Raw genomic sequence first — 11,728 nt, 5'->3', positions numbered from 1 at the left:
TCAAGTCCGTTCATACTGTCTGAGAGGCAAAGGGGAGAGCTGAGCGAGGGGGAGGGGAACTGAGAGAAACTGGGCGGGGGTGGGGGAGAAGACTTCTTGGTTTCTCCCCTAAAGGAGAAAGTGTATTTTCCTTGTCTTGAACAAAATCTGCAAGACACTCACCTTTAAATAATGGGACAAATCTTATGTAGATCAGTTCATGTATAGAAACCAGCTCACGTGCAGAATTCGTTTTCTGAGGCTCCGTGTCACCAAGAACAGGCACGGATGCTCCACTAGTCCTAAGGAACCTCCCTTCATGGAGAGCTCGGTGGAGAAGGGCCTCTCCCTTCACTCTAGAGCCACGGTTCTCAACCTGGGGGTCGAACGGCCCTCTCACAAGGGTGGCCGAATTCATAGCAGTAGCAAAATGACAGTGAAGTAGCAACGAAAATACTTTTGTGGTTGGGGGCACCGTCACATGCAGAAGTGTATGAAAGGGTCATGGCATTAGGAAGGTTGAGAAGCACTGCTCTAAAGGGAGACGCAAAGTGGAACAGAGGTCAGGTTGTAGATACACTCCGTCTCCTCCAGGTGGTCCTTTTAAAAGAGGCCAATAAAAACTTATGAATGAAGCACACGCATTCACACAGAAAACGTATGCCATGGACAGGGATTTATTCTTCCCTTCAGTAAGAGTACCACATTCCGGATTCTCTGCTTAGAGCTGCAATTCCATCCAAGAGATACACTAATTGCATTTTTTAAACCTCACAACAAAAGCAAGCCTGGTTTGAGAAGGAAAAAAAAGTCACCCCAACAGGGGAGGGTGGGGGTTTAAAGCTCTCCTCCACACTGACATTGCATTTCCATTGGGACTAAAAAGGCTCAGTGAAAGCAGATGAAGCCATCCTTTGACAATGCTGTCGCCCAGAGGTGCTACTCCCTGCAGCCCCACCCCAGCCCCACCCCCACTGTATGCCCCGCAGATAAGACGCTCCAAGGGTCCTTGTGTGAGGCCAGATAGGCACCCCACCTTTGCTCAGCTCAGAGCGGCTTCACTTGGGGGCAGCGCGTGTTAGCGACAGGTGCACTTTGTGGCTATCATGTCTTCGTATTCTTTATACGCGATTGAGCCGTCGGGCTCAATGGTCAGCACGCTCAAGGGGCTGTAGTTGGCAGGCACACACGCCGGCCTGGGCACCGAGGAGTCCAGCTTCTCGTGGATGACGTTCTGCACCATGGTGTGCACCGGGGAGCCATAGCGGTGCCCCACGGCCCGGGGACATTCCCCCTTACAGAACCGGGGGTTGTATCGGTGCGGGGCCACAATCCAGTTGTCCCACTTGAGCTGACTGAAGCTCAGTCGGAAGTCATGGAGCTCACACTCGTTTTGGGGAAAGAGAAACTGTTTGAAGTATTCGCTCAAATTGAGGGAAGCTGGAACCAGGGGCCCCTGCACTTTTGACCCGACAGTTCCCTGCCCTCGGCGGTGTCGGGGATGGGGGTGGGCAGTGGGGCCACACTCAGCAGCCTCTGTCCCCATGGGGCACGCAGCCAGGCCTCTCTCCCGCTCAGGCCTCTGTGCAGGGCTGCTCTGAGAGTGGAGAGAAACGCACCTGTGATAAGCCTGAGCGCTCGTGTCATTCAGGAACAGCAGCAGCGACGGGGGGACCAGAGGAGACGTGTTGAACGGCCCAGCCCGAGGCCTCCGCGGCCGGCCTTCCTCACACACAACGGTGACAGACATGCGGATGTTTCGCTTGTTGGAGGCCACTAGAGGCTGCAGGAGCGGAGTGACATCCATCTCGATCCATTGGCGCTTCTTTCTAAATTCAAACCGCGAACTGAAGGGAAAGGCGTCCGGGGCCCCGGTGGTCGTCTTGCCGGAAGACCCCGCTTCTCCGACCTCCAGGCTGCCCGTGCAGTGAGCGGCGGCCGGCAGAGAGGCCCAGTCGTTGAAAGTGTACCGCAAGACCGACTTGAGTAAGTGCTCGGGCGCGGTGACACTGTCCAGGTGAAACAGCAGCTCCACAGACAGGATGCCTGCGAAGACAGACAAGCCACAGTCGGGCTTGGGCTCCAATGGAAGGCAGCAGCAGTCAAAACAAAGCAATAGCACTGCTTAACACGCTCCCGCTCCTCCCCCGCCCTCACTGCCTCGACCTTAAAAAAAGTCAAGCAAGTTACATAGAAGACAAAGGTGCCTCTCTGCTCACGACCAGCAACTGCAACTGCTGTTCTGTCGCTACCAAAAACCGTTTTGCTGGTGAATTTCAAAAGCATGGAATCCTGCGATCTGAGGTTTCAGGGCTTTAGGGGAAGCTAATACAGAGCATTTTCCTCTTGGAATCTCCAGAGAGAAAAGCACTGTAGGGGACTGGTGCTAAAGACATCCTAACCCCTGGTAGGCATTTTCAATCAAAACACTTACAAGACCTCCTTGTCATGGAGTCATTCCGACTTCATTGTGTAAAGGAATTTAGAACACTGGAGGTTGGATCCCAGGCAAGTTCCAGAAGCACTGCTGGCAATAGGACAGCAAGGAGGTCCCCCCAGCAGCCCAGCTGGCTTTGTTGGGTTAGAACAATTGCTCTAAGTCAGGAACTAGTGAGCATGAGGGTTTGGTTTGGTTTGAACATTTTCTCTCTCTCTCTGACACACACACATACACACACACACACACACACACACACAGAGTTTATGCTGAATTACATAAGGACTGACTCTTCCAAATGTTCAAACAGAGACATAAGCTATCCTAAGATAGCTATCATAAGAAAGCAGCACAAAAGGGAATTTAAGCAAACTTCCCGGTCAGTAGCTTTGCAGAGTTGAAAGGATAAGCAAGTCCAAGTCTAGATGCTCAGGTCCCAGACTTGACTTTGGACAAGATGCCCAGCCTCTCAGCCTTTAGAGCAGTGGTTCTCAACCTTCCTAATGCCGCGACCCTTTAATACAGTTCCTCATGTTGTGGTGACCCCCAACCATAAGATTATTTTCGTTGCTACTTCTTAACTGTCATTTTGCTACTGTTATGAATCAGGTGACCCCTGTGAAAGGGTCACTCAACCCTCAAAGGGGTCAAGACCCACAGGTTGAGAACCACTGCTTGCGAGCCAATAGCTCCAGAAGTCTCTCATCTTGGCCCACCTGAACCCTCAGGGGCATCAGGAAAGAAACAGATCAAGCACCAAAGTTGTTTGAATTTGGATGCTGGGCACCACGGAAATCCGAACGCCATCCAAGAAGCAGGACTCAGCTCCTTTCTGTCATTGAAATGCCCAAGTTACCCAGCTAACTATCTGCTCCGACACACCTGTCACCTGGTTCTCAGGCGTTTGCTTGTGCTGGGCACCGGGCGTGAAGAGCCGAACAGTGTTGTAGAGGTGACTTCTGGTGGATTTAGGGATCCCCTCCTTGGTAGCATATGCCTTATAGAGCCTCTTCATGTAGCGCAGAGCTCTCGAGTCTGGCTGCAGCCTCGGTGGCCCATCTCGCTCGTCAGACAGAACCTTGAAGAGAGGGGGAAGGAGGCCAGAGGGGTCTCTGCTATCGAAAGGCTGAAGCAAGGACCAAGGCTCAGCCTCAGGTTCCAACTCAACACTGCCTGTGATCTCAGCTTCCCCCTGAGAACCCTGAGAACCGTAGCTAATAGAACACAGCCAGGCAAAGCAACACCACCAAAGGAGCAATGTGCCGGGAAGGGCCATGGCTTGGAAGAACTACCAAGGAACACATTTCCCCAGACCACTCTGCTTCCTGAAGGCCAGGAAGACCCTGGCTTGGTCTCTTAAAACACGTGTGGGGAGACGAGTGTTGCTTCCGTAATTAGACCTCAAGGGTGCCTAGCTGAAGATAATTTTATCAGCTCTATATCACGCAGCTGATAACAGCTGACGTGGACCATTTGTGCTCATTAGACACAAATTTATTTGGTTATTTGGGTCGTTCTCTATTTTCTCTTGGCAGTTAGAGAAAACACCTTGGCCTGTGGCTATCCCAATGGGCCAGTTACATAGCTGAAAGGCTAAGAACAACTGAGAAATCAGCTTAAAATAGAATCTTCTTTCTTGACAATGAAATTAGGACACTGAAAATACTCCTTGGGTGCTTGCCGAAACTTCCAGCACATGTGGAAAAACAAATTATCGATGACGATACTCTGAACTGTTGATACGCAGTTTATGGTGTTGGGTTTACTCTTCTTCTCCATCTTCATCGCATCTCCCATTTCCAGGTGCTTACCAATAAGTACGTTGGCAGTAATTATTTATTGAAGGATGATTTGGAGAACAAAGGTCACAATCGCCATAGAAATTCCAGAGCGCAAAGCACTATTAGGTTGTCCAGGCTTCCCAAGTGGCTTATTAAGGAATGAATACTGGTATTCCCACTGGACACTAAGTCTCTGGGTTAGGAAAGTTGGGTTTAGGGACAATTCATAGTTGCCCGAGAATGTTATGTAAATTTGATCTCACTTTAAAACAATTAAGAAGCCCTAATGGCCTAGGGGGTTTCTGAGTTGGGCTGCTAACTACAAGGTCAGGAGCTCCAACCTTGCAGTCACTCTGTGGGAGGACAACGGAGGGGCTTTTTGCTCCTGTAAAGATTTACAGCCTCTGAAACAGGGCAGTTGAGGTCTGTCCTATGGGGTGGCTATGAGCCCCATCGACTCAGCGGCAGTGAGTTTGGTTTGGTTTTTGAAACAATTGAATCAGCTCCTACTCACAACAAATTCTTCATCACCATCACCTTCCCTTGCCACACATGTGCAGCTTTTACATCGTCACTTAGAATGCTGTGAACCTTTTCTTTCATGAAAACCCCAAACCCACCGCCAGCGACCCAGTGACTACTTGAGACTATAACTCTTAACAGGAGCAGACATCTCCGCCTTTGGAGTGGCTGGTGTGTTTGAAACATTGGTGTTGTGGTTAGCTGCCCTATGCTTACCCCACAGTGCCACCAGGGCTAAGGCTAAAACTATACACATCTGTTCTGACTCACAAATATGAATTAGGAATGATCTCATTCAGAACATTGGGACTGCAGTCCCATTAATCTTAACCCATTATATATATAATATCTTGATATCCTTAGTTGATCAGGTCTGCATATCCATCCATATATATTTTGGTTGAAAGGCTTAGAGATGTTCACAGGTGCTAGAAAGCAAATGTTTTATTTTTGTGGGTCTTTTCAACCCTAAGTACTTATGTTCTTACATTGATACTCAGACCAGGTTAGTGATTATGTTTTTGAAGAAAATGGGGCAAAAGGGCACCATGAAAAGCCAAAGCATGGGGACATGCACGCCACCTAGACGGAGACCATTTGCTGGAAGAAAGTCAACCTATACTCAGAAGGTACAGAACCAGTTTGTGCAGTACCTAGACGGATAAAACAGATCTGTTTGCAAAATATAACCTCATTATCTGACAAGTCTCCCTTCGAGATGGTCTGTCTCAGTGTTACAAAACACTCCCAGCTACTGCATGGGGCCTCCCCAATTCACACACAGCCATCCAGTCACTTCCGACTCACAGCGACCCTACAGAGAGCGGGACTACCCATTAGGGTTGTCACAACTGCAGAAAGAGGGCTTAGCCCTAAAACTTTGTGGGAAAATGGAATGAAAAGAACCTTTTGAGGCCCTCTCATATTGGCCAGCAATTCCACTAACAAACATTTACTGATACTAGATCCTTATGCAGCCAACTGATTTTGTCATTTGATCTACTAAAACGTCCGTAGACCGCAGAAGTATAATGCGCCTTGAGGAAGACACGAGAACAAGGAATTCCCAAGGAATTCCGGGCCTCCCAGAGGCCGAGTGGAGGATTCAAGCAACCCTCGCCCCTCCCTGCCGTCCCCCCAAGCAGAGCATTCGGGGAGAACGCTGGCCTCGGTCAGAGAACCTCTTCCTTCAGTCTAACAGCCGCAGATCCACTACTTAGCAGTTATCTGATGCTTCCAGTGTAGCGGAATGTGGGGGGCCGTTCTTCTGTTATCCTGGGGAAATCTACACTGTGCAGTTACGGTTACTGAAAGAAGCCCTGACCACGTCATTGATGGCTTGGAAATAAGGGAAGCCCTTTTCCGTTCCTGCCGCTGCCGTGCGATGGCACCTCGTCAGGTCTCAGGGGAGCTCTCGACAGTTGCAAGGCTCCCGGGACCCACGGCCACCATGTCCCTACGCATCGGCCGAGCCCTGCCCCTTCAGCAAATTTGGCCCCGTCCGCACACAACCGGAGCCTGGAGACAGGACCTTACACGCGGCGTAGCACCAGCCCCTACGTCCTCCGCGAAGCCCCGCCCCCAGGCCAGGCCACGCCCCGACAGCGCCTCCCCCAGACAGCGGGGAAATGGTATTTCCCGGAAGAGACGTCACGGTGGCCAACTGCGGCTTCCGGGTCCGCCGGAAGTGACGGCCGGAGCCCGGCGGGTCTTGCGGCTGTGGAGTACGAGGTGACCCCGTGGTGGGAGCGGGCTCGGGCGGGCCGGGCCGGGCGTGGCGGCGGCGGCGACCCCTGAGTGGTGGGAGCGTTGCGTCGGGGCGCGGCTGGGTCAGGGTCGGGGAGGGGCGGCCGGGTGCGGGGAGGGCCTCGGGCTGGAGACCCCGCGCCAGTGGCGGCGCATCGCAGGCTTGAATCGAACACCCGCCCACCCTCGGCCCTGCAGGCGCCGCCGCGAAGATGGGCCGCGAGTTTGGGAAACTGACGCGGATGCGGCATGTGATCACCTACAGCTTGTCGCCCTTCGAGCAGCGCGCCTTCCCCCACTACTTCAGCAAGGGCATCCCCAACATGCTGCGCCGCACGCGGGCGTCCATCCTGCGCGTCGCGCCCCGTGAGAGCCGTGGGCCGGGCCGGGCGGGGAGCGGGCCGGCCCCGGGCCCCAGGTCGGGGTGCTGACCGCCGGACAGGCACTGTAACTGCCGGCCACGCGGGCTCTCCTTACGCATTCGTGACTGGCCCAAGGTCACACGTGTGACCGCAATGCCTTCCTCTGAGGTCATTCTGCACCTTTCCTGGTCTGTACCAGCAGATGGATCGGGGTGACCGTGGAACAGCATCGTGAAAATACCCCCAAAACCCGAGTTTGCCGCTTTTAAATGGTTAAGATGATGAATTTTGTTAGGTGCCCAAACTTTCAAAAAGAATACACGTGTAGCGGAGGAGAGCCTGTTTCTAGCTCGAGTGGCACGCCCACCCCCTGCCCCCTTAAAGTAGGTTCTTGATTCCATCTGGAGGGCGGGGTTTGCTGGAAGGCGAACTGAGGTTCCAGGTCATGTCCTCATTGCTTACTCTTTTTTATTTTTAAAGCATTCGTAGTGTTCTATCTTGTCTACACCTGGGGGAACGAGGAGTTTGAGAAATCCAAGAGGAAGAATCCAGCTACCTATGAAAATGACAAATGAGCAACTCACCTGGCTGAAGTTGGCCTGTCTCGGAAATACGCTTCTCTGGTAGAGGAGTTTGCATTGTAGGGTCTTGAATACAGAATAAATGTCTTGTAGGATGTGTCGTTGCATTTTTCTGAGCAGAGTGCTTGGTGTGATCGCTGATACTGAAACTCATCCGCTAAGCCAGGGGTATCCAACTGGCAGCCCGTGGGCCGCATGCGGCCCCTGAGGTAATTTTTTTGTGGCCCATGATGCTCTGCAAAAAAATTTAACGAGGGAATTGTGTGTCCGGCATTGTCTCGATCTCCTTGATTTCAGAGCATTGTGGGCCACAAAAGATTACCTCTGGGTGGGGGGGGGGCCCCCGCCAGTTTTACACCCCTGCCCTAAGCATAAAACCTGACCATGTTGGCTAGTTTGGGAGTTGGTAAAGAATCGGGCTTTCTCCTTTTCTAGATCTACAAGAAAGTGCGTACCTGCCAGGGTGGGTGGCATAGGCCTTGGGGACTGCAGGTTCCTGGCCCCCTGTACAATAAGAAAATGTGATACTGTGCTTATGTACTGTACTCTTTGAAACACTCTCTTAAACCACAACCACGTGTGCAGTAAGTAGCATTGTTAAACTCATTTTGCAGATCAGGATGCAGGCACAGTAGAGGTTAAGTAATGAGCCTGAAATTGCAGTCTGTAACTAGTGGACTCTGGAGCCAGTTTGTGTACTTGAGCATCAGACTTACTGTCTTTCCCCCTAAGGCAAGCTTGAGCAGAAGTCAACTATGAAAGATGAGGTAACCCCAAGAAAATATTTACGCCCAAGTGGCCTATAAAATGTGGTTCTTTTGAGAAGAAATTTTCTGCTCTAGACCCTTTGGTATAAAAGGTGCCCTGTAACACGAGATGGTGATGGACTATGGTTGCCAAAGTTAACATGCTGGTTCTAGAGACTTCCTTCTAAGGGCACTTTCTGATATAGAGCCATCTCTTTAAAAACCCCGGTTAAACTATATGTTGATTGTGAGGCAGAATAAGGGGGAAAGCTGAGTCAGACTTGGCCCCATACCCTTACATGAGTGTTTCCTCACCGATTTAACAGTAGCTTCTGTTCTGTAGCCTATTTCTCACCATGAGATAAAATATAATAATGCACGGTCATAAGGTTGTGGTGATAATGTCGGATGTGGTAAGCATAGGCCCAACAAGACGGCAAACTGATGAAAACTTGCTTCACCTATCAGCCCAATTTTTCTGGGTTTACTGAGAGTGATGCCTGATGGACAGAGTCAAGGAATCCTATAACAATTTGATAGTTGAGCAGACCCACGAGGTGAATGTTCCCCTCAACTTTACATCATTGGTCTGGACAGGTCTTGAATCTCAGGAGTTCCCTGGTTTGGGCCCAAGGTTCCTAGCAGAACACCCTTTTCCCAGCCTCGTACCGGTGACTTTATTTCCCCGCTGTTGCTCTTTGGTGACTTCAAGGGGAAAAAATCCGATTTGCCTTTCCTCAGCTCAGACAAATCACCCAGTAAGTTGGTCTTAGGCCTTTGGGTGCCAGGAGTGCCCTGCTGTGAGTGTTTTGATCTAGTGGTTCACAGCTAAACCTGTTAGGCGGCTTTAGGCCTCTGAGCTTGGGGGCCCTGGGTCTCACTGCGTAGCAGGCACTGTGGTAGGGGACGGGGGAGAGGAGCTGTCGCAGCTTGTGCCCTTGTACATGTGTGGGCTAATTTTAGGGACTAATCCCTAAAACCCACCAGGAAAAAAACGGTAGAGGCTTTTAAAGGGCAGGTGCTGTTAACGTCAAAGCTTATATATGCTCTGCCTGCCTGGAGCCTCCAACTCAATGGGCCTGTGTGGAATGACCATTATCCACTTACCGCTTTCCCCAAGCAGGCCTCCCACCCCCTAATCATAGGTTGTAGAGGAAGCTGTCCACATACTGCCAAAGATGCAGGTCTGGGGAAGGCCCACAAGCCTGCCAGTTCCAGCCAGCAAAAAAACCAAGTACACTTTGACCCGTTGTTGAAATTTTACCTGGAAAAGATGTTCCATTTCAGTCTTTCATCTTTTATTAGGCACCTCCTGCTCAAGGGCAGCAAAAAAGCTTCCAATTACTTCTAAGTCTTAATGATCTCTGCCTGGAGTGCGTTTCAAATAGCTGCTCGGGTGTCTACATCCTCATTCTCTCGTTTCATCCTGGGCACTCAGCTCAGCAGCATGTAAACTTATCAGTTGAAACCCCCAAATGCCTACCTGGCGGCCCGTCGCCCTGCCTAGACCTCAGGTTCCAGAGTTCCAGTCAGCTAAGCATTCTTTATTCTCTTTAACCTCATTTTTAGAAATTGATTTTTGCCTTTACCCAGCTTAATGTCTTTCTTCTTGGAGCTAAAATTGATAAACTGCCCTAGCCTGTGCACATTCAGCTTCATTGACAGCACTTGTCCACATCCCTAAAGTGACCTGAAGGCTTGTCTGAGAAAACGTCACATGCTCTCTGCAATCCAAGCGTTTTCAGAATGAATTCATAGGTAGGCGACATACTTCTAACTCTGGCAGAGGCTTGCACAGTTAACAAAAACCTAAGTTGAGTATATATGATGAAATCATTCCCTAACAGTAGTTACTTCTACTGGTAATAGTTACTGGGTCTTATTTTTTATGAGTGAGGGGAAGTGGCATACAAGATACAGGCATGAGGCTGTGTTATTGCCATGTCGTCCCACTCCTCCCACTTCCACAATTCACATAAAAGGCTAGGTTGGTTTTGCTTGGTGCAGATTGGAGGGTTGGAAAGAAATCCCTTACTTTGGGATGAGCAAATTACATTTGGCACCTTGTCACTCCAGGGTGGTTTAGCCCCGAGTCCAGAGACCCAACTGGCTCTAGGACATCGCGTCGTTCTGTTTCTGCTTATCTAATCAGACTTGTGTTCTTGGTCAATGTTCGTTCACTAGGTCACCACATCGCCTCTTCCCTCCCCCAGCTCCTAGGTAAGCCCCTACCTGTTGTCATCCAGCATATAAACTCAGAGATTACAGATGGGTGCAAAATGCTAGTCTTGCAGTGTAGGTTATGGTAGGTGGATTAGGCCTAGATGTTTTTCTCAATGTTCCTAAAGTGGTGTTTAGCAGTATTATTTCCCTCCACAGTCCTAACAGGACTGGCCCAGGTAGACCCATCTGTAGCGTCAAGCCTTGCTCAACCCCGTTCTGAGGCCTCCCCAACACACTCCCTTTGGTAGAGTCTCCCTCCATCCCCAACGATTGCACGCCATCCTGCTCCACCTTCAGCTGTGCTGCATCTCCTTCACGTTTCCTTGAGGTAAGGGAACAAGCAACTCAGCCAAACAGCCAATTCTGAAGTTGAGAAGGGCCTCCAAGAGTGTTCGGTCATTTTCCGAGCCGTTTCAGCGCTCCAGCTGAGGAAAGAATTGTGTTGCAATTGTCTTGGTTATTCCTTCTGCATCACGGGAAGAACTAGTCTTAGGAATCTCCTCATGCAGAAGTTACCCCTTTGCCCCAAGTGTATTCAAGATCCCATGTCATCATGACTGTTGGGTAAGGAATGCCCTTTCTTGCTCTTGAAATCTGCAGCCGTTCCTACTTGGGCATGTTGCTCCTCATCAGCGCTCTGCCTGCTTCTGTGAAGCTGCAGCAGATATGCTGTGTGAACGGCCCCCGCAAATACTGGAGGAAAGCCCGAAGTCGGGATTTGCCATTGGTCTACCCAAGCTCGCCCACTCCTTTAGAAGTTCCTCACTCGTGTGTTTGAAACAGAACTACAAAGACTTGATTCCCCTTCCCCGGGGGAGACATGGCAGCTGGGTCAGATGGTGAATTTTCCTTATCCAGGTATTCATCCTCCCTGAGGCGCCATCTGGAGCAGGTAACACCGGATCTGGGGCACTTGCAAAGTACACTCCACAAATGGGAGATGAGGCCTTTGTCCAATTTCCTGGACACAATAGACCAGTTCGTCTTTCTCTGACAGGCAAAGGTTCAATACCATTTCTGAAGACATTATTAAAATTCTATTTTGATTAGAATGATCTCATCAGGCTATTTTGGACCCAAAACGTGGCCAGGTGCCTGACCTCCCTCAGTTGCTTCATGTGGCTTCCAAAGAGGAGAGGGCAGTGCTGACTTTTGGTAACATGGAGAGGGTCCAAGCCAGCAACAGTCCCTCAAAGTCCAGATGAGGCATCAGTAAATACAACGTGCCCAAAAGGCAGACCTTGAGCACATTCCGCTGGTAGACATTAACTTATTAAATGGACCCTGGTTGCAAATATAAACTTTGCCCTCATCTCTTCTGGCAAAGAGGAGAATTTCAACCTATAAAAAG

At 50.4% G+C, this 11,728-nt stretch overlaps 2 protein-coding genes across 2 annotated transcripts; one reads left to right on the top strand and one right to left on the bottom strand.

The window, feature by feature from the left end:
- Positions 1 to 954: 954 nt before the first annotated feature.
- On the bottom strand, positions 955 to 3,789 carry GDF9 (growth differentiation factor 9). The gene is made up of 2 exons (XM_004696608.2): positions 3,299 to 3,789; positions 955 to 2,025 (listed from the first exon to the last, which is right to left on the bottom strand). The coding sequence occupies exons 1-2, from the start codon at positions 3,690 to 3,692 to the stop codon at positions 1,058 to 1,060; spliced, it is 1,362 nt and encodes a 453-aa protein (XP_004696665.1). The 5' UTR covers positions 3,693 to 3,789; the 3' UTR covers positions 955 to 1,057.
- Positions 3,790 to 6,368: 2,579 nt separating this feature from the next.
- On the top strand, positions 6,369 to 7,505 carry LOC101655167 (cytochrome b-c1 complex subunit 8). The gene is made up of 3 exons (XM_004696609.2): positions 6,369 to 6,450; positions 6,664 to 6,831; positions 7,308 to 7,505. Exons 2-3 carry the CDS (start codon positions 6,678 to 6,680, stop codon positions 7,400 to 7,402), a joined length of 249 nt encoding a protein of 82 aa, XP_004696666.1. The 5' UTR covers positions 6,369 to 6,450; positions 6,664 to 6,677; the 3' UTR covers positions 7,403 to 7,505.
- Positions 7,506 to 11,728: the final 4,223 nt, after the last annotated feature.

This window comes from Echinops telfairi, unplaced genomic scaffold, assembly GCF_000313985.2.
Source record: "Echinops telfairi isolate 266 unplaced genomic scaffold, ASM31398v2 ScPeMD7_7469;HRSCAF=8507_1, whole genome shotgun sequence".
NCBI lineage: Eukaryota > Metazoa > Chordata > Mammalia > Afrosoricida > Tenrecidae > Echinops > Echinops telfairi.
Note: the sequence above shows the minus strand (reverse complement) of the source record. Positions and strands in the feature narration are given on the sequence as shown.